General features: G+C 39.0%; 1 protein-coding gene across 5 annotated transcripts in view; it reads right to left on the reverse strand.

The window, feature by feature from the left end:
* The window catches only part of LOC147014133 (gamma-aminobutyric acid receptor subunit gamma-2-like), a 221,408-nt gene that overhangs the window by 27,085 nt on the left and 170,676 nt on the right, over positions 1-23,647 (reverse strand). For all 5 annotated transcript variants that reach the window (XM_085851829.1, XM_085851827.1, XM_085851828.1 and 2 more), the window contains one exon: positions 14,563-14,715. In XM_085851829.1, the coding sequence (XP_085707955.1) occupies positions 14,563-14,715 (153 nt within the window). The remainder of the gene's footprint in view (positions 1-14,562; positions 14,716-23,647) is intronic.

Genomic DNA, 23,647 nt, shown 5'->3' on the forward strand with positions numbered 1-23,647 from the left:
TCGTTGGCAGTTTTCACCGCTGTTGAAATACCACCCGTCAATGCTCCAACCGCACTTAAACCAGCAAATAAAGGAATTAGAAATGGGAGAAATCCTCCACTCGTCTCTCTTATTGAATATTTTTTCAACATTGGTTTTGTCATTTTAATTTTAAGTGAGCCAGTGTCATTCAAGATTTTAACCTGTTCTCTTGTGAGCAAAACATCAATTCTTACTGCTCCTTTTCTCTGAATTGTATTAACGTTAATCGTACAAGGCTTTTGATTTTGAACACAAGATGATAGTTTATGAAGATTGATTTGATTAACATATACCCCAGTTGGTACTTTGCCACTCATTTATTTAACAAAAAATTATGTGAGACTAATCATCACACCATTATCTGTATTAATCTGCAATTCTGTTTCTTCCAAAAGCAAACAATATGTATCAACTTCTTCACTCTCTCCTCTTTCAATGTATAGGGAAGTATCCACTCGATTAGACTTTATAGTTTCCTTTTGCGCGCTCAGGTCAAACGCATAGATTGTATACAAACTTTTAAATGCTGTCATATCCAAAATAGGTTCTTTATTTCCATTACTTTCACACACCTTTTGGTAAGACTTGTATGCTTCAGCAAAATCATTTTTTTCCCAATTAATTTCCAATCTATCTCGTGGATAAAATGTTCCATCTAGAGAAACGCGAAGTTGTTTCACCTTAGCATTATCACTCAATGCATTATTCTTATCAGTCGCAGTATCACCATCTGGCTTTTAAAAATGATCCACAGATATCGTGGCTTTCCTTCCAGAACACCCAAATTCCACGTGTAAGTAGTTTGATTGAGTTTAACGTGTTGACATCTTCTTTTGAGGTATGATACACTGAGTGGTTTCTTTGAGTTAAGTCTTCGATTCAACATCTCTTCTGTTTTAAGATTAGGAGTATATTCACTGATATACCAACTCATCTCCTCAATTACAAATTTATTCTGATCACCAAAAGCATTACCAACACCAAAAAGCAATCTATTTTCATTATCATTCCTTTGTAGTTGAAATCTAATTTTAAGACCATACAGAACTTTATCATGATCACAAAATCCAAATATACCTTTAAGAGGAACCGCCACAGTAAAACTATTTTCTGCTTTTGTATCATCATTATACGCTCCTTTCCTTTGAATATATCCAGGGTCTGTGTTTGTTCCCGTTGACATATCAGGAATAAAACCTTCGACAGACCCCTTTCCCATTCTATCACTGAATGTATAGAGTGTAAATTTTATCATTTCAGATACAGCAGAGACATAATCAACCGCTTCAACTTCTTGTGTTCTAATATACAAACGCACACTATCAAACATTTTCCAGAAGAAATCATTTACAAGTGTAGCGTTTGTGTTATTCCCAGCTTTAGTGAATTTAAATTTACACAACAAGAAACTTTCGGAGAGATTCAAATAGGTTTGTTGATTATTTATTTCAAAACTTTTTGTACCATTCGTATTCCAGTCTGTTCCAGTTATTGCATTTACCTTGAAGTAATCTTCTTTTTTAGTGGAGTTTGAGATAATAATAGTATCATCCAAATCATAGATACTATCAATTGCTTCCATACTTGTATTTATTTAGGAAAAAAGATGTTAAAACTTTTGAAACCCTGATCCAAGTATTTGAATTATTTTCTGTCGTTCTTGGGGGGACAACTGAGTTTTGCCTTTCTTAATTTCTTTTTATTGCTTGTAATTTATGAGATTCCTTCTGAGCATCTTTTATACTCTTTACAGCACCTGCTACATTTCCCACAGCAGAAGCAGTTGAACCAATTAGATCTTTATGTTTAAGAATAGTTGAACCAATACCCATGAGAGTATCAATTATCCCATCTCCTCTAAATTGATGTCCAACACCCCTTTGTCTCTTAGGTTTATAGTATCCTCTACCAAGATACATACCTTCACCCTTGTAGTATGGGGAAAGGAACATCCCATCCCCTGTAATTATTTTATATTTTCCCAACTCGTGTTTCCTCACAATAACCATCGTATTTATTTATTGGAAAACTTCACGTAGGTGAATTCTGATGGATATAACTTCTCCATTAAAAGAAATCACACGATTATCTTGGTCGGTTATCCTAAAATTTACTCTGTGTATGGTTTTTCCTGACACAGGTAGATAAACCAAATTTTTAGGTTCCATATTAAATTTATAACCAATTGGGGTTGAGTATGCACTGAATGAAAATATTGTATTTGTTTTTTTTCCATCATTATAAGCACCATCAATCAAATCACAGTGAATTAACACCGAATTTATTCCTGAGGATATTTGAATGACATTATCACTGTAAAACGTCCCATTAGTTTCAATCTTTTTTGAGGAGAAACCCAATAACTCTCTAAATGAATTATCAATTGTGAAATCAACCTTGTAGTTATTTTTAACTTTAATCGTTGATTTTGAAGTATGTTTTTGAATGTTTATAACAATATTTTTTGGTTCATCACCCTGTTCTTTCATAAGACGAGCAATTTCGGAAGATATTTGAGAAATCTCATATGCTCCGGGTGAGACTGTTATCGCTTTGTATCCACTTCCGGGATTATAACTAAACTTGTCATTTTTATCAGTTATATTAAATAAGGTATTATAAGTTTCCATGGACAATAAAGATGCCTCATATTCTTTTGTTGTGTCAAGTTGTAGTGGGTATGGGAATGAAGATGTGTGGTCGCTTGTTGTGAAATTGAAACTAAGGATTGTGCTTCTCATCTTATTTAATATGAGATAAAATGTCTTTATATTGATATTTATTAATTATTTTCATGTTCATCAACTGGTCTAAAATGGCTGATGCTTCATTAAAACAATTGTTATTTCCAGCCTTCTGACTGCCTAACAACAATAACAGTCTATTAACTAATTGCGATGGGTCATTTGGAAGAAAAACTAACACCTGAACCAAGGATACTTAAAGCCTGAATAATGTGTTTCTCCTTCTCATTCTTCCTACTTTTACCAGAAAGAATAACCTTATAATTTAGAGTGTTCAGCAAATCAATATATACTCTATCATCATTATTTTCCATATCCAATGGTTTATCAATATACTTTGATTCATCCTTCACAGTTGAACCTTGTCTTCCATCTTTGTGAGAAGAAACATTAATCTCGGAGTTAGTTTAACAGGGGGTTGAGCAGAACTTAAGAACCTTAATTCATCATTAAATATCAATACCTTTTCTTGAACAAGATGAAATATTGCTGGTTGTTCTGTTGGAATGAGTCCTGCTTTGGTTTTTGAATCCGCTGAATATTCATTGTTTTGAACAGCATTCACAATATAATCAGGGGTTGATTAATCTCTTCCAGTTGTTGAAATAAACCTTCATCATGTTCTAATTCTCCAATATGCTCTAATTCTTCCTCCGTCATTTGACTGAAATCTTTCAACATTTGGAGCTTTCTGGGAGTATATTCTACTGTGGGAACTGTGGAAACATCTTTCATTTTTTCTTGGGAAGTTTTTAAAAGTGGTTTAAAAAATTTATCTTGTTTTCTTTCAAATGCTTCTTCGCCCGTTAGTTTCTGTTCATGCGTTTCTTCTTTATGTCTTCCTGTTGTTTTACAACTTTTGAAACCAACTCTTGATGTTCCTTAAATCTTCTTGCTCTTTCTTTTACATCCATTTATTTATTGTAAAATATCATTTAATGAATTGTAAAGATCAACAGGGAAATTTTCCTTTTCTTCATCATTCAAGTAGATGTGTTCAAATAAATCCTTTTCTTTAAATATTTCATCAAATTCTTTATTAACATTAATGCGAGTTGTAATTTCTTCTTCACTAATACTTGCATCTCTGCTTTTCATACGTTTGCGTTGAGTTTCTTCATCAACATCAAAACCGAATGATAAAATCTTCACTCCACTCAGATGTTTAATAATTTGTCTCGTTCCTTCTGGATTAGTTTCTAATATCCCAACACCACCAGATTTTAGTTTCCTTAACTCACTCTTACAATGTGAATATTTTGTTGTACCAAGAGAAACCTCCTCAAACATTTGACCTTCATTCCTCAATCGCATATGTTCCTCCACTGAAATATAGTGATAATCTTCACCTTTTACTTCTCCAGGTCTTATTGCTCTAGTTGTTGTTGATACAATGCGTATCACGGGGTGTTTTTTAAGTAAATTTACAATATTCTCATTTGTACTACACAAGAACCTTGATTTATGAAAGTTTTTTCCAGAAGCAGATTTACCCACAAGATTTATAATAATAGTTGTCATTTATATATGTAATTGTTTATAAAACAAAAAATATATCCCTTAATATCTCATCTTGTTTCACAACAATATATTTATATTTTTCAGTCGTGTGCTTCATATAATCCTCAAATTTCTTTTTACTACATAATGTAGAACAATTATCTCTCCAAAATTATTGATATCTATTGAATTTAACTTGAATAAAATAAAAGTATTAGCATTGTTTCTGATGGAACGACGAGGAAGTTGAAAGTACGATTGACTAAGATAAATACAATTACAAGAAGAATGTCTCCCTCTTGTGTAGTAGCTGTCCATTACCGTTTGGTTTCTCTCATTAACACAATCATCAAAGATAACGAGGTTCTTTTTTGATTTATCCAAATCTTGGGAGACGGTATATCATCCGTATTATCACTAAGAATACAAGTTATAGGATTTGATTTCTTTTTACATCTCTGTGTATCACAAAATAGTTGAATTATATCTTCAATGTTATAATCATTTAGGTTTTTTTGACGTTTAAATAAACCGATTATATCTTCTTTTTGAAGACCAGCATTAAAACCTTGTGAGAGTAGTTGATACTCTGGTTGAAAACTCGACTTTGTGAAAATTATTAAATTGTCATAATCTAAAAAGTTGGGAGTGAGGAGCATTTTTAAAAGTAAGCAGGTTTTTCCACATCCACTTGAACCAACTATGAGACATCTTAATGAATTTGGGAGATTTTTATGGTTGTTAAATTTTATCTTATTTTCCCAAATAGGTAAAAAATCATTCATTTATATATTTGAAAAACAGGTTATTTAATTTATTATTGGCTTTTTTAGAAACTCTATATTTTATCCTAAGTTCAGGTTTAATTTCAAGATAATCCATTATTTTATTTATACAATATCTTGTGTTGATATTTCCCTGAAAATTACATCCATGAATAATATACAACAACAATCCTTTGAACATTTCTCTTATACGTTCAGTTTCTTCCCTTGTAAGGAAAGGTGTGTTATCATCCTCATACTTTACATTCATTTCTCTAATCAATCTTGTAAAGTAATTCATTTTTGGTGTAAATCTAAAAGAATTATTTTCCTTTTTATATTTTTTATTATCATTAATTAGAAGATAATCACAGAATATACATTGTTTATAGGCTTTTGACTCTGTGTTTAATCCCCGTCTTTCACACGCAGGACAATTCTCAAATTTGTCATATGGAGAATCAGGAAAGTCTAGCATATTTATAAAGTAAAACTTTACTTAAACTGAAATTCATCTATACTTTCAGTTGTATATTACCATCGATATCGATATACTTTTTTTTCATTATCAGATTCAACGACAACATTTTTTATATTAAAGGTAATTTTAAAATTATCGTTAACTACTATTGAACGAAATGTCATTTCACCTGATATATTAACATCCTTTATTTCATCAGGATTTACATCTTTAGGGTTGTTGAAAAAAATACAAATTTCTCCTTGCATATTACAGATGGTCTTATCTTTTCTTTCTAAAGCTTCATCCATAAGGTTTTTGTTCTTTGATACTTTTTCTTGTTTCATTGCTTTTTCTAGTTTTGAATATATTACTAGAAGGAGAGGAGAAACTTTTGTTAGAGATACTTTAATTGATGTTCTACCAGGTATACTAAAAGCCCTTCCACTGAAGGAAATTGAAGAACTCATATTATTTACCATAATAGTTTTTATCCAATAGTTGTTATATTTATCTTTGTTCAATTTTACATCCTTGACATATTTCTCAGTATCTTTAACAGATGAAGAGATTGATTGAAACTTGTCTTTTGTGTCTTGAAACATTGTATTTATTAAGTGAAAAAGTTGGAGGATAAAATGGTTTTAAGCACAGATTCACCTGTAAAACAAAACGAAATTTTCATCAAGAAAATTTTAGTTTAAGCAAAGTTTTATTCTATAAATATGGTGAATACAACGTACTGCGATGTTTGTAATCACGAATATAAACATTATAGAAAACACCTCCGAACCAACAAACACACATTTAATCTGTTTCATAAAATATCTCCTCTTGAGTTGGAAAGAAAACATTGTGATATCTGTTCAAAGGATGTTTTGAAGAGTAGTTATAATAAACATCTTCAATCACAAAAACACAAGAAAAATGAGTTTAAAGTAAAGGGAGACTATTATATTGAAAACACTGATGGGGCATTTAAAGGGCATATAAAAATAAGGATTTTTCAATTTGGAGAACCCGGTCCATCATCAATAGCTGAATCAATTGAAATAGTGAAACCTGATGTTGAAAATTTTATTAAAAAGACATTAAAAGAAATGAAAACTTTAAAGTTTTATATGGGAGTGAAAATGAATATGAAAAGACAAGATGAAGAACAAACTCCTTATATGAGAACAGATCTTCATTTTATAACATCATTTCAAGATTTTTTGAATAGTGGGGTTTATGAAGAACTATCAAGACAAGAGGAGGATGTTGATAATACAGTGGTAGGAAGTGGATTCAATATTAAAAAAATCATCTTTTAGATATACACATTCTAAAATCAAACCCTCTTAAAGCTTCTTCTTATATTGAATTACCAAAAGAAATAAAACTAAAGAAGGCAGTTGTTAATATTAAGAACAATGATAATAAATGTTTTCTCTGGTCTGTTCTTGCTCACTTACATCCACCAAAAATGTAATTCAGAAAGAGTAAAACAATATATGAAATATGAGAATACCTTGGACATTAAAGATTTTAAATTCCCAATGCCACTAACAGATATTCCTAAATTTGAGAAAAGAATAATATTTCTATTAATGTATATGGATTAACGGATACAAACAAAGTTCAAATATTAAAAATTTCAAACAACTATAAAAATGAAGAAACACACATTGATCTTTTATATTTTAGTGTTGGAAAGAATTCACATTACACATACATCAATAATTTATCAAGATTAATCTCTTCTCAGGTATTCAGACCAGCAAACAAAATATATCCTTGTAAGTTTATGTCTTAATTCATTTCATACAAAAGAACGATTAGAACAACATTCAAAATATTGTAGTAATCATAAATCAGCTGTAATTACAATGCCTAAACCTGGTGAAAAGATTTCTTTGAAGATTATAATAAATCTATCATGCACCCATTTGTGATATACGCTGATTTTGAGTGTATCCTTAAAAAGATAAATACTGCTTCTCCTAATCCAAAAGAACCATATACAAATAAATATCAAAAACATATTCCTTGTGGTTTCTGTTATTATATCAAATCATCTGTTGGAGAAAAGTATAACAAACTTGAACATTATCGTGGAAAAAATGCTTCACAAGAGTTTGTAAAACGATTAGAAAAGGATTGTATAAGACTCACTAAATTAATGAAAGAAACAAATGAACCGATGAAATTAACCAAAGAAGAAAAATTAGAATTTAGAATGAACAATATCTGTCATATTTGTGAGGGGGAAATTAAGGAGTCTAAAGTTAGAGACCATTGTCATCTTACTGGTAAATATAGAGGTCCCGCTCATTCCTGTTGTAATCTTAATTATAAATTACCTTCTTTTATTCCAGTCTTTCTTCACAACAGCGCCAACTATGATACACATCTATTTATAAATGAACTTTCAAAAACACCAGGGAATATTTCTGCCATAACAAACACAAGTCAAAAGTATATTTCATTTTCAAAAATGATATTCACAAAACCTTTAACTCGTATTAGGTTTCTAGATTCTTACAAGTTTATGGGAACACCACTAGCCTACCTCGCATCAAATCTAAGCTCCACGGACTCTTTTCCAAATCTTAATTCATTCTTTCCAAAAGAGGAAATTCTCACTAAAGAGGAAATTCAGATTAAAGAGAGAATTCAAAGTAAAGAGGAAACTGTAATTAATGAAGAAATTCTAACTGAAGATGAAATTCTAATCATAAAGAAAATTCGAACAATGAATGAAATTCTAACTAAAGAGGAAATTCTGATTAAAGATGAAATTCTGATTAAAGAAGGAATTCTTACGAGAGAGGAAATTCAAACAAGGAATGAAATTCAAAGTAAAGAGAAAATTCTTACAAGTAAGGGAATTTATCCTTATGATTATATGGATTCATTTATGAGATTTAAAGAAACACAACTTCCATCAAAAGAAAGTTTCTATAATAACCTTTATGAAGAAGAGATAAGTGATAAGGAATATAAACACGCACAAGAAATATGGAAATTATTTAAGATAAAGAACCTTGGAGAATATCACGATTTATATCTAAAAACAGATGTTTTATTGTTAGCTGATGTGTTTGAGGCTTTTAGAACACTCTGTCATAATAAAAATTGTTATGGATTAGACCCTGCCCACTATTTCACAGCTCCTGGTTTAGCTTGGAGTGCAATGTTGAAAATGACAAAACAAGATATAGATTTAATCAGTGATGTGGATATGCTTTTGATGATTGAGAAGTCCAAGAGAGGTGGAATATCACAAGTATGTTCAAAAAGATATGCTAAAGCAAATAATAAATATCTTCCAAATTATGATAGTGAAAAAGATAGTAATTATTTGATGTATTTTGATGCTAATAATTTGTATGGATGGGCAATGTCTCAATCTCTACCTTATGGTAAATTAGAGTGGGTGGAAGAAAAGGATTATGAAAAGGCTTTGATGAATATTGTTATTTCTTCTCAAGAGGAATTGAATGACGAAGAAGAAGGTTATTATTTTGAAGTTGATTTGAGGTACCCGAGTGTTCTTCATAATAAGCATAAAGACCTTCCTTTTGCATGTGAGAAAGAAACCCCAAAGAAAGAATGGTTCAGTGATTATCATAAAAGTTTTAATATTAAAGGCAAATCAACAGAAAAGTTATTAACAACATTCTATGATAAAGAGGGATATGTTTTACATCAGAGAAGCTTAAAACAGTTTTTGAGAGAAGGATTGAGAGTAGCTAAAATTCATAGAGTTTTAAAAATTTATACAAAGTCCTTGGGTGAAAAAGTATATTCAATTCAATACAGATATGAGAGCAAATACAAAAGTAAAATTTGAAGGGGACTTTTATAAATTAATGAATAATGCTGTATTTGGAAAGACTATGGAAAATGTTAGAAACAGGCAAAACATTAGATTCGCAACATCTTGGAAAGAAGCTTCGAGATTGATAAATAAACCAAGTTTTGAGAGAAAAGAGGTTTTGTCCGAGAAATTTTCTGCAATTCATATATGAAAAAGGAAAGTATTGTAATGGATAAACCAATTTATATTGGAACAGCAGTTCTTGATTTATCAAAGATATTGATGTATGATTATTTGTATAATGACTTAAAGAAAGAGTATGGTGAAAATGTTTCATTGTTGTATATGGACACTGATAGTTTTATCCTAGATATAAAAACTGATGATGTTTATGAAGATATGAAGAAAAATATTGGAGTATATGATACAAGTAATTTCAGCAAGAAGAGTGAGTTATTTTCCAAAAGGAATGAAAAGGTTATTGGTAAGTTTAAGGATGAGTTGGGTGGAAAAGTAATGAGTGAGTTTATTGGATTGAGAGCAAAGGCATATGCTTATAAGTATGGTGATCAGATTGATAAGAGGTTAAAGGGAATAAAGAAATATGTAATAAAGAAATCAATAACTTTTAGAAATTATTATAATTGTTTGATGAATAAGAAAGAAGAATACAGGAAAATGAATACAATAAGAAGTTATAAACATAACATATATAGTGAAGAAGTAAATAAAAGGCATTAGGAGCCTTTGATGATAAGAGATTTATTTTAGATAATGGAATAGATTGTGTTCCATATGGATATTGTATGATAGAGTGTATAAAATAGATTGGGTTTTAACGATGGGAAGAAGGGTTAGGGTTTTTTAAGGGCTACACCGCTTTTTTCACAATATATAAATGGTTAAACCAAGTATTAATCAAACTAAAGAGTGGAGAAAATCTCAGTCTTGGTATATAAATGGAAAACATAATGAATGTGAAAAATATCAAATAAGTCTTATTGAAAAAATAACTAAAACAAAGGTAAATAAAACAAATAAGCGAATCAATTTAAAAAGTAGTAAGTTAGAGGATGTAAAGAAAAAATGAATATCCTTGAATGGACTGAAAACTTTGATGGTTATCAATTGAACAATGAAAAAACAATTTACTATAATCTCAAAATGATATGTGGCTCAGGAGGTGGTCAAACAAGAGCATTAAGAGAAGTTTATCATTTCGTAATGGCACAAAAGGGGTATCTTAAAAAATATAAAGATTCAAATGTTTTGTTTGTCAATATTTTAGATGGGGATTATTGTGCAAAGAAAATTAAACTATTGAAGGAATTTGAGAATGAACAAATCTTTATAGGTTCAATGAGTGAGCTGTTCAACCCCCAGGTTAAAGGGGAGACAAATAAATATACCTTGGGATAGCCTGGTTATATATATACAAAGCCTGGTGTTGGCTTAGTGGTTAGGGTGGCGGCTTGGGATCCCAGTGTCCCGAGTTCGAATCCCGCTCAGCTGCTGAATTAACACCAGGGGGTTGACTCAGCCTGTCATCCTTCCGAGGTCGGCGAAATGAGTACCAGTATACTGGTCCCGGTGTATGCCCCGGTTAGAATAGGTGTACCATATCCCTGTGTTGTAAGAGGCGTCCAGGAAGGGCATCCGACCATAAAACATTGCCTCACAAAAAGCCAAACCCCTGCACAGCAGGGAAAAACGGATAAAAAGGGGGTTTATTTTTAGGGGAAAAAAAAGGGAATCGCTGAAAATCCCCCATTCATTTACATGGGGAAAAGTGAGCCAGAATCAGTATTCTTACCCTACTGTGGCCGTATGATTTTTGAATGTTACACTTGTGGGTGGAGAAAGGCCAGCTGTCCAACTAATGTGTGGAAAGGAGCATTATGCATGGATGACAGATGGACGAACAAGCGTATTATTATCTCGATTATTATTTTTTAAAAGCAAAATTATGATGCAAGATCAAAAATATTATACATGCTCAGCCTGTTATATTTTTCAATAAACACAAATCTCTGGGTTTTATGAATGTCTTACTTTGAATTTTGCTTTAGTTGTTTGATCAGGACGCTGCAACATATTGCGGAGATCGATCTGCCACCTCAATCATATGATGAGCACTGTACAAGTGTTGCATGTAGCAACAATAATACTCCAGAACGGACACACCAAAACTAGGAATGGTTGAAGTTGTAAATAATATGGGAAGTCCATTTGTCGAAGTAATGGTTGGCAACTTGGTTGGCAATGACATAATGGATGAGGCTGTGAATATGTCCATAAAAAACTGGACAAAGATCAGCTGAATGTGTTCGTGAAAGAGAAGTTTCACCTCAAACGAAGACACTTGATCATCTTATTTTGAAAAGCCTGGTGTTGGCTTAATGGTTAAGGTGGCTGGCTTAAGATATTAGGGTCTCGAGTTTGAGCAGCTGTCATGTCGTTAAATAACATCAAGTGGGTTGACTCGGTCTGTTATCCTTCCGAGGTCGGCAAAATGAGTACCAGCTTACTGGAAATGGGGTGGAGGGGGGGGGGTATAGGCACGCTCCCAGCAATGATGCAACCAGCAGCTGCAGGCTGCAGACTGCATACAAAATAATAAAACCTTAATTTGAAGAAAAAGGTAAACTTGGTTTGACAACCTGTTCGAGATGTGTCTAAAAGCAAACTACAAGTGTCTTATTTGAAAAGTGACTGCTGTCTTTTCGCCAGGCTATACATTGATTTCCAAACACAGGAGGGAAATTGATTTCCAAACACAGGACGACTTCAGACACGAAAACCAAGCTTGTCCTCTTCCCCTATCTCAAAATGAGTTGTTGAGGTTGGGAAGTAAGTCTGATCTCCTTGGTTGTCTTTAAGGATGTGCAGAATCTAAGACTGATGCCATCATTTTAGATGGTCCTGCTCTTGTCAACATGTGGAATCCATCTGCTGTAAAAACTTTTGATGAGTATGCGAAGAAGATGCTCATATACTCCATAAAAAGTCAAAAAGTGACTTTCAAAATGACGTATGAATGCTAAATGAAGCATTTTGCACATGCACTGTGTACATGTTTCCACTGATTTGGTTCAACTTGGTTGGCACTTTTCACCTGCCATTACTAGCACAAAATCTGTGATTCAAATTGACTTTTAAACATAATTTTCAGTCGTTAGATGATAAAGTGGCAATTTCAGGATGGTTAACCATAATTGTTCTGTTCCTGAATGCAAATCGGACTCATGGAAATATACGAATATGAGAAACATCCTTGGAAGAAAGGATTTGGGTTTGTACAATTTCCTATTCACACAATTAGCTAGCGACGGCCGTGGTTACAGCACACACCCAAGAACGGGCACTACTGCTTTCACCAACAGATGCAAAAATATAGTACAATTTCTCTTGTGGCCCCAGAACCAAATAAAACAAGGAAAACAAGACATAAAATGTCATAGCTCCCATTGTTTTTAGAAATTTTGGTGTCTGGAGTTAAAGGGCTAGCCCATATTTATTTACAACTAAAATGGCTGCCAGTCTACCAGTTGGCTATCTTTGATCAGATCGCAAAATAAAGTGATGTGCACGTGTACGCCATTGTTTACTGTGCTTGTGCCATGTTTGAACAAAATAAGACCATGCCTGTCTGAGAAATGGTTGGGGACACGTTAAATAACAAAATGGCTGCCAGTCGGCTATCTTGGATCTGATTGCAAAAAAAAAAGAAAAAGATGAGCATATGTACGCCATCATTCCTTATCAGTGTGCCAAGTATGAACAACATCAGTAAATGCATGTCCGAGAAATGGTTGAGAACGTGTTCAACATTGGGGTTTTTTTTTACAACTTAAATGGCTGACAGTCGGCCATCTTTGATCGCATCGCAAAACAAAATTACGCGCATATGTATACTATAATGTGTTGTCTTTGTGTCAAGTACAAATAAAATCAGTCCATACATGTCCGAGATATGGTTGCAGATGCACGCACGCACACATGGACACAAAAACCAAGACTAAATTCATAAGGCCCTGTTTCGGACTAAGTCCAATAGGGGCTAAAAAATATATACTTATACCAACACTCACAGCCCATACCACTCCCACTCGCACCCCACCCCCTCCTCCCAAACATGAATAATAGTAAATATAATCATTTTAATCTTCCCCTGTGCATCGCCAAGCCTCAGATATGACCTTCCCATCGGTGTTAAGAAGCATGAAGGTTTGGTTGGAACGCACCATCTACGAACCTTCGGCCTAGTTCACAGGCCCATGTAATCATGAGTTTTTGCAATACAAACTACAACATATCAACTTTTTGGACGAGTTGATGAGGAAGTTATCCAACTGTTTCATTGTACAAAGGCACACCAATTTCTCAGGGGTACACTTACAAGCACTTTTGGCTTCTTAAAAAGCTTTTTTATTCCTTTCATTCTACAATTCTTATCTGGGAGGCATGAAATATGTCCAGGCTTCCCCGATTTACTTCATACTGGGGGTTTCTGCGCATGCACGCCGAGCAGTCTGGTGCGGATTATGTCATTTCGAAAGTGCCATGTTGCAAAAGGTCAGTCGGATTGACATTGTATAACACAGGTACTTTGACAATAGTTTGAAGTCCCAGATGAGACGCAAGTGAGGGAAAGCCATCAGGAGAAGAATTAGGTTTGACAATTCTGTAAATGGCAACAGTTTCTTCACATTGACGATAACAAGGCAGAGTAATTTGCCTTCCTTGCAGATCACATTGGTAATCTGATGAGAGAGAAGCAAGTTGTCACAACGAAAGGTTCAAATGTTCTCTGCAATCTTCAGTGGGATTCTACTATCCTTGCGACTTGTGATCACGAATAATCAGATACACATATGATTCTTCATATGGCAAACGGTTCTTCGAGTCATGATTTGAAGAAGATATGTCTCCCCACTGTGGACACAGATATTGTTGTTTTTGAAAATATCAGTTGTGGCTATAGCATTCGGTTCTCGGAGATATTTTCGATACATAGCTGCCCATATGAGATTTCCATTTCAGTTGGCCCTGAGAAATTGAATGCCCTATCAATTGTTGTTATGTTCTCCATATGCCTTCACACACCATTGAGCCAAAGTTTACATTTTTATTAAAAGATGCACAATTTTTCACATGTCGCCTGGGCTATTAAAGGCAATTTGAAAAAAAGCAAAGAAAAAGCCAAATCAATGGCCAAATGGCTAAGGCTAAATCAAAAGTGATGAAAGTGTTGCCTTATCACAACCATACCCAATGAAGTGCGTGCTGGTGTAGCATCACGGTTGATCCAAAAAGAGACCCAAGAGAGGACGACAATAAGACTGCAGGGGATGTACGTCTGAATAGTGAAGTAACCCATCCGTCGAACCAGGTCAAAGTACACCGTCATTACCACGTACTCACCTGCGTACAAAACACAGCACACGTTTCATAACATAGCACCCTTACTAAACAGCATCAGCAGGGCACAGATAGACCAAGCTATGGCATTCAATAGTCTCTGTCAGATTTCTTACATTTGCTTTATCAATAAAATATGTTGGTCAACATGACCCGTAAAATTGCGTCATGATTTGCACTATTTTATCTACAGTAGTATCGTAGATCAAATAGTATTTTTTAAGTTAAAAAAAAAGTTGTGCATTCTAAAATTGTAGTGCGTTTCACTGACAATAGGATAACAAGCCGTAAGGCCAGAGACAAACGAGTGCACGATATTAGACTTCTTTATTCTAAAGTACTTCCAACTGCATACCGCTCGGCAGATGGCGCTTAAGCATATGATGCATCATCTACTTGGTGCTGCTTTAGCAACATACAGCACACTTTCTCCACCTCTAAGTGGCACGAGTTATCAGACAAAATCTTCCAAATGCTGGGAACACTTTGTTATACATACAGATCATAAATATATGTGGAAAAATTATCATACAGATCATACATACAAAAAAAAACATTCAGATCGAACAGGGTGACCGGGTGACACAAAGACAGATTCTTCCTGACTTGGTAGGGGTGACATGACTGAAGGCCTCGTCACAGTTTGAGCATCATGTGGGCCAGACATGAGGGCATGTGCATTTGCTCTGGTCAGAACTGACTCAGACATATACCTTGGACTAACTGGCGTAGTTGGTGTTGGAATGTCTTGGATTGCTGACTCAAGAGAAACCTGATGTGGTGGTACAGCAAGTTCAGAATCAATTCTCACTGATGGCTGTGCTAAAATATGGTCCTGAATTTGGTTAACGTGCCATTTTCACACTTTACCATCATCAGTTTTAACAATGTAGTTAGCTGGTCCTAGTCACCCTGAGAAAATTCCTGCTATCACTGAGACAACTGTTGGTACCCACTAGCAATTCTAAGTAATCATATGCAATCACAAACCGCTTTACTTTGAAGGTACGACCAAGTTGTGGGCATGACAGAGAGATGGACAGAGACCCACTAGGTCTCAACAAATCTAGTCTAGATCTGAATAAATGCCCATACATATGCATACTGGGTGTCTCATAAATTGATATCTGTACAGCATTCCTATAATGCAGCAAAAAACCATCAACCATTTTGTACAGAGATTACTCCTTTTTTTCAAAGCAAAGCACATCTTAATGGATGACTCAGCCTGGCCATTCATTGCTTTGGTGGTATGGTACTGATTTGAGGTGATTGATACCATTTTGAACCATTAAGCTATTGAAAGCACCAGAAACAAACAGGACCATTATCTGAAATCAAATCTTCAGGTACACTTTTGTTTGCAAAAATAGACCGAAGTTTCTCCACTGTGTTTTCTGTGGTTGTAGATTGCATGATAACGGCCTCTGGCCACTTGGAGAACGCAATGCCTACAATCAAGAAAATGTTCCCAAATGGGCCAGCAAGGTTGACATTAATTCTTTGCTATGGCTTGTCTGGAGTAGGCTAAAAGAACAATACCCAGCATGGTTGGTGACATTTGACTGGCGTGTAAAGCAATGCCGAATCATACATTTGATTTCCTTGTCCAGACCGGGCCACCACAAGAGACTGGGCTAGGCCTTTGGTTTTAACGGCTCCTTGGTGAGTGGTTTATAGCTCATCGAGACAAAGTTGGCTGAATTTCAGAGGAATCACTGACCTTATACTCCACATCATATAACCTTGAGCTAATATAAAGACAGTTCTGATGATTTAGATGCATATGGCTGATACTCAGGTGTTTAAGGTAGGTCATTCCAACTACCAGTGGAGATTGCCCATTTGACACAGGCGAGCACAGAATCGTGGGTTGATTCAATTTTGAAATGGACTCAAGGAGATGTGGATGGGCCAGGTATCTGCCTGGGGGATGGCCACATGGAGGCCCATGCAGTACCGGCAGAAAGTGGATGCAGCGACGCGCAGATCCGGCGCATGCTCCCATACCTGACCTGCCTGACCTGTCGACAGGATGTGAGATGCGAAACAGATAGGGCTATCGTCCATTTTGAGTGATAGGACTGCTCTGATGCCTTAGGTAGAGCAATTGCATGCTAAGATAAGTGGACATTTAGATTCCTCGTGAATGAGAACCATATCCTCTGTGAGTATGAGCTTGATACCAACAAAAGCAGTCTGTTGGTCAGATCTCCATGCCCAGCATTCTTCCTTTCTGAAAAGTCGAGTTAATGGGGCCAACTCAGAGCTCAGATTGCTGATGAGTCCTTGGTAGTACTGTGCCATAATTGATGAATGAGTGAAGCTGGATTTTGTCCTGTGGCAGTGGCATGGTGAAAACATATTCTTCTGATGTAGGCCTGTTGGTCGGATCTTCGTATCCAGCGTTCCTCCTTTTTGAACAGTCGAGACAACAGGGTCAACTTCATAAAGTGGTTGGCCTGTATATCCTAACCAAGCTCATTGGAAAATAGGAATTGATGCTTTTGAAGGATTTGCTCAAACCAAAGTGGTGTGGGTTGTACAATGTGAATGGCTGACAAATCCAGCTTGATGTGATTCAGTCAGTCATGACCAAGAAGGGATGGTCCACTTCCTCGAACCACATATAACTTGAGACCGATATGAATAGCTCACTGTGACATCAGGTCAGGTCAGGTATGGGAGCATGTGCCAGAACAGCGCGTCGCTGCGTCCACTTTCCACCGGAACTCCAGGGGACTCCGTCTGGCCTTCCCCCAGGCAGATGCCAGGCCCATCCCCATCTCCTTGAGATGATGGTCAACCTGCTGCAACCACGAGGCACGTGGTCGGCCCATTGGCCTCCTTCACTCATGAGACTCCCTCGCTGAGAGAATCTGGTGAGCAGGATCAGCGTCAGGAAAACGAGCCACATGTCCATACAGCCGCAACTGAATCTCACGGACCATGCAGGTAACAAATCTCATCCGAGTCTCTCTCAGCAACCGCTCGTTGGACACAAAATCTGACCAGCGATAGCTAAGGATTCTCCGAAGAGACCTGGTACCAAAGGAATTAAGTCTCCGTCTCAGATTCTTGGTCAGAGTCCAAGTCTCGCATCCATAGAGCAAGACTGGAAGCACCAAGGACCTGAAGACTCGGACTTTCATCTTCCCGCACAGGTACCTGCAGCGCCACACCCCATGATCCAGTGAATCCATGACTCCCCAGGCCCGACCCAGACGTCTATTGACCTGACTCACAGCCAGCAGAGACATGAATATCACTGCCAAGGTAAGTGAATCTCTCCATGACCTTAACATCCTCACCACAAACAGACACAGACAGGACAGCAGCATCCAAGATGTCATTGAAAGCCTGGATCTTAGTTTTGACCCAAGAAACCCGAATCCCAACGGCTCCGACTCCTCATTCAGCACCTCAAGGGCCCCCAAAAGGATATCGAAGGTCTCGCAAAGATGACTGCATCATCTGCGAAATCAAGGTCCGAGATCTTGACATTCCCAAATGATGCACCGCAGGCTTGATCTTTCCGACATCCTCCTTAAAATCCAGTCCATACAAGTGCTGAAAAGTGTGGGAGCCAGTACACACCCCTGACGAACTCCAGTAGCAACTGGAAATAAGTCAGAGATGGTACCACCACACTTCACAGCACTCTCAGTACCAGAGTAGAGTTCAGACATCAGATCGATCAGTTGTCGTGGCACCCCACGAAGACCAAGAATCCTCCAGAGGGCATCCCGATTCACTGAATCGAACGCTTTACAGAGATCAACATAGGCTGCAAGCAGCCCCTGCCGAAACTCTCGTCTGCGTTCGGTGAGGACACGAAGAGCAAGGATACGGTCAATCGTTGACCTCTTTGGTGTAAAGCCTGACTGCTCTGGATGCTGGTGCTCAAGCAGATGGTGGTGAACCCTATCAAGATTTATCCGAGCAAACACCTTGCCCGGCACTGAGAGCAGCGTCACCCCCTCGGTAGTTGCTGCAATCTTGGCGATCACCCTTCCCTTTCCAGAGAGGGACAACAAGGCCCCTCTGCCAATCAGTTGGGTTGATGCCTGTGTTCCAGGCAGAGCACAACACTGCATGCAACGACACGAGTGCAGCATTTTCACCAGCCTTGAGAAGTTCAGCATGGATGCCACAGATCCCTGGAGCTTTACCCCATTTCAACCGGTTCACCGCAGTCCGTGTTTCCACAAGCGAAGGTGGACCATAGTTGATTGGAGGGTCAGCAACAGGGATTGTAACACCCTTGACGTCCAACTCGACAGCTGGGGGATCAGCCTGGTACAACCGCTCAAAGTAACCGGCCCAGCGGGCCTTCACTTCAGACTCCTCTGTCAAGAGCCGACCACTCTCAGCTCTAACTGCAGTGCTCCGAGGGATGGGCTTGGATGAACGCAATGCGCGAATTCCCCTGTAAGCGGGACGAGAATCACCTGTCCACAGGTGATGCTCTACCCCCTCACAGATTCGTCGCACATAGGCCTCCTTGTCCACCCTTCGTGCACGTACAGTTTTACGCCTCAGCTCCCTAAACAGCTCAGCTCTGCCATTCAGCCTGGCCGTGCGACTCTGCTCAATGTTATCCAGTGTCCCTTGAGAGACAAAATTCTTCTTTGCCCTGCGGTGAGTTCCAAGAAATCCACCGGCAACATCAAGGCCGGAAGTCTTGAAGGCACTCCACAACTCTTCAGGACCCCCCAAAGCACCCAGACCCCCCAAGTGTCCACTCAGCCTGTTCGCAAACTCCTCAGCTACTCTCTCATCCTTGAGCTTGCCAACATCCAGCCTAGGCTGGGATGGTACCATTCTCCAGGATTTAAGGTGCAGCTTTACAATTGCTACAACAAGCCGGTGGTCAGTTTTGAGGAACTGAGCACTCCGGTAGACCCTGCAGTGCTGGATCATCCTCCAGCGACTGTCAACGAGGACATCGTCAATCTCCTTTGACACACCACCAGCGTTGGAATACCAAGTCCAGCGATGAGTTTGTGGGCGCTGAAACCATGAACCAGCCACCCTAAGTCCATGACTTCTTGCAAAGTCAAGGAACTTAGTGCTATTCTGGTTCATAGTTCCAGACCCATGGGGACCAACACATGTCTCATAACCATCCCTATCAGTTCCAGTCGATGCATTGAAATGCCCCAAGACTAGAAATGTGTCTCGTCTGGGGCACTGATCAAGCACAGACTCGAGCGTGGCGTAGAATGTGTCATTCACGGTGAGGTCACTCGCCTCAGTCGGAGCATAGACAGAGACCAGGGAAATGACACCTAAGGAGTGACGAATCCTTAGTCTCATAATACGCTCTTTGACCGGTGTTACCTCAATTGTCATTGGGGTCAGCTTGTTGGACACAGCTACAGCAACTCCTTGAGTATGGTAACCATCAGAGCGACCAGAACAATAGTAGGTCTAACCACCCACCATTATCTCGCCGTAATCCAGTCTCCGAACCTCAGAGAGAGCTGCAATACCGATGTCCAAACGCTTGAGCTCAGATGATAACAGAGACAGGTGATCATCCTCTCTTCGGGATAGGACATTCCAGGCACCCACCCGAAGGGACCGCCTCAGGTTAACCCAAGGAGACCGCCGTCTGGTGGACGACACCTCAGCACCACTCCGACACACTCTCCCACAATCTGACCCAGGGATGTTACCCCGTGGTTTCCCTCTTTTCATCAAAGATTGGGAGTCCTGAAGGCTTTGCCCCAATCCCGTCATCTGGTGAGCTGCCCTGCGAAGGGAAGCTGCACAGGAGGTACTCCCACAGAGTGGGTTTTCAGATTTTTTGTGTGTTTTGCGGAATGAGGGGTTTTACGATGGCCTGAGTGCAAATCCTGCCACCAACCTCCTCATAAAAAGTAACCCAACTGCAGGAGGACATCTGCAGACACAGTTGGGCACTAGATATGGATGGCCGTTGGATCACAAGGAGCTCCTCTGCCCTTTGACAGGTTTTGTTTTTAAACCTGCTGGGTGTTCATATCCAAACACCCTCCTCGCCAGAAAACCTGGTGGGGGAGACGGTTTAGTCGCCGACAACCCGACCATGGAACAGGTTTACATGGTACCTGTAGCAGGTCACAGATCTAACCTGACCTGACCTGACCTGTGACATCAGCTACCCAAATCGGCTTTATTTTCTCGCTGGTGTAGGTATAAATTATAAGTTCTGAATTTACCATTCTTGGATGTGGACTTACCATTCTGAATCTTACCATTCTTGGATGCATCGGTTGATAGAACCGCATGTGGTTTCATTACGTCCATCTAGCGGAAGCCTACCTTCACTGGACATTACACCCACTGGGACTCCTATTTTATTTTTTTTATTTTTTTTTTTTTGTATACCTTGGTCGAGGCTCGTATGAGAGCTAACACACAACTCACAGCAAGGAGGCATGAGACAAGAGGGGCGGGAGTGGAAGGGACAAAACATTGGGGAACAGACACAGGTGAACTGTGGAAGGATGGGGAAGGATGGGGATGGGACGGGGAACATGGCGAGGGGAAGATGGACATTAAAGGGACTTTCAGGAAGGAAAGCAGGAGAATTGAAGGAAGTGGGCTTGGGTGGATTATCGGGGGTAGAAAAGATCGAGGATTTGGATGGGGGAAGATAAGAGGTGGTGGTGAACAGCTGTTTTGAAAGCCTGGAGGGAAGAATGGGAAAGAATAGAGTGAGGAAGTTTATTCCAAAGGCAGGAAAAAGAGGAATGAAAGAGTGAAGATGAGCAGTGATTCGTGATTTTGGTAGTTTTACCAGAAGGGGGTTGTTGGCGGACCTTGAGCGACCTGTGGAAATGTGGTTGGGACAAATCACAGAGAGAGCAGGGGGGGGCAAGGCTGGAGAGGAGTCGGTAGAAGACAGAAAGACCACCGACCAACCTGCGGTGATTGAGTGAGAGGCCCAAAGACTCAGCTTCATTGCGGGAGATGCCAATGATCTTAAAAGCCCTGGTTTCGACAGCGTGAAGTCGAGAAAGGTGGGAGGCAGGAGCACCAGCCCAGAGGGGAGAGCAGTACTCCATCAGGCTACGGACAAAAGCTTTGTAAGTGGTCAGGAGCTCAAGAGGGCCGAGGAAGGACTTTGCACGACGGAGGATTCCCAGTCGGCGACTGGCTTTTGAGGCAAGGTTGGAAATGTGACTTTCCCAGGAAAGGTCATGGCAGATAGTGAGACCCAGAAGCTTGAAAGAAAAGACTTCTTCCAGAGGATTGTTGAGAAAGTGGATGGGGGGTTTGTAAACGGTCCTTTCGAAGAGACATAGTGAGAGTGTGAGATTTGTCTGGATTGAAAGACATGTTCCACGTGTTGGACCAGTTTGTGATTTTATCCAGATCTGCAGTGAGCGAAGAAGCTGCTGCTTGCCGGTCTGAGGGATGACAGATGGTACGGCAGAGGGTGGAGTCATCGGCAAAGAGAAATAGAGGATTTTCCAGAGAGTCCGAGAGATCATTGATGAAAACCAGAAAAAGAACAGGGCCCAGAACGCTACCTTGAGGAACTCCAGCCTGCACAGGAAGAGGGGATGAAAGAACTCCATTTAGGGCCACACGTTGACTGCGACAGGAGAGGAAGTCTGCGAGCCATGAGTGGAGATGGCCTTGAATACCATGGGAAGAGAGTTTGGTGAGTAGGGCAGGGTGCCAGACTGTGTCAAAAGCACGTGATATGTCCAGGGATACGGCTCGGATTTCCTGTCTGGCATTGAGGACCTCCATCCATTGATGGGAGAGCAGTAGCAGCATATCTAGGGTAGAGTGACCTGGTCTGAAACCAAATTGATGATTGGAAATCAAGCCATTGGAGAAGAGGAAGGATTTCATGTCTGAAGCGATGATGGATTCCATAACCTTGCTGATGATTGGGAGAAGGCTGATTGGTCTATAGTTACAGGGATCTGTTTTTGCACCTTTTTTATGCAGGGCAGTGATGTTAGCAGATTTCCAAGCAGATGGCAGATGACCTTGGGAAAATGAGAGGGTGAATAGAACAGAGAGAGGGTGAGCAAGAGCAGAAGAGCAGGCTTTGAGGACACGTGGGCTGATGCCGTCTGGACCGGTTGCAGAATCTGACTCGAGGTTTGAAAGCAAGCTCTCCACCTTGTCAGGAGAAAAGGATACAGAGTCCAGGGACAGTTGGGTGCGACTGGGTAAAGTGGGTAGAGATAGTGATGGGTTTGGGACACAAGATTTAGCTGCAAACACCGAGTTTAGACATTCAGCTTTATCACGTGTGGAATCAGCAGTGCGGCCATTTGAGGTAAGGGAGGGGATGGAGGGGGAACATACACCAGAAACAGATTTGATTAAACGCCACCAGGATTTTGAGGAGGGAGAGAGGTTTGAGAGTTCAGACTTGAGATGAGAAAGATGTTGTTTTCTGGCTCTCCTGAGGGTAGCTACACACTTGTTCCGAGCTTTGTGGAAAGAACTGAGATTGCCCTCAGTTGGGTTTGCTTTCCATGAGGCAAAGGCAAGTTGTTTCAGGACAACTGCCTCGCCACAAGCTTCAGTAAACCAAGGGCGGGAGGAAGGGTAAGACAACTGAACACGAGAGGGGATAAATCTGTGCATGAGGGAGAGCAAGTTTCTTTGAAAGAATTCCCAGGATGAGTTGATGTTTGAGAAAGTAGTAATAGGAGACCAGTCTGTAAGTTTGATGGCTGCTCGGAGACCCTGCCAGTCGGCTTGAGTGAAATGCCAGACTCGACGGCGGTGAGGTGGTTCTCTGATAACAGCCAGAGAGATGTCCACTTTAAGGACGTGGTCAGAAGAACCAATTGGAGCGAAGGAAGAGCAGCAGATATTGTCAGGGAAATTTGTCAAAATCAGATCCAGAAGAGATGGAGTACCATTGGTTGAGATCCGGGTCGGGAAGTTGACCGATTGAGTCAGTCCCAATGAG

Source organism: Eptatretus burgeri, chromosome 13, assembly GCF_056783735.1.
Source record: "Eptatretus burgeri isolate ZD-2024b chromosome 13, Ebu_testis_v1, whole genome shotgun sequence".
Classification (NCBI taxonomy): domain Eukaryota; kingdom Metazoa; phylum Chordata; class Myxini; order Myxiniformes; family Myxinidae; genus Eptatretus; species Eptatretus burgeri.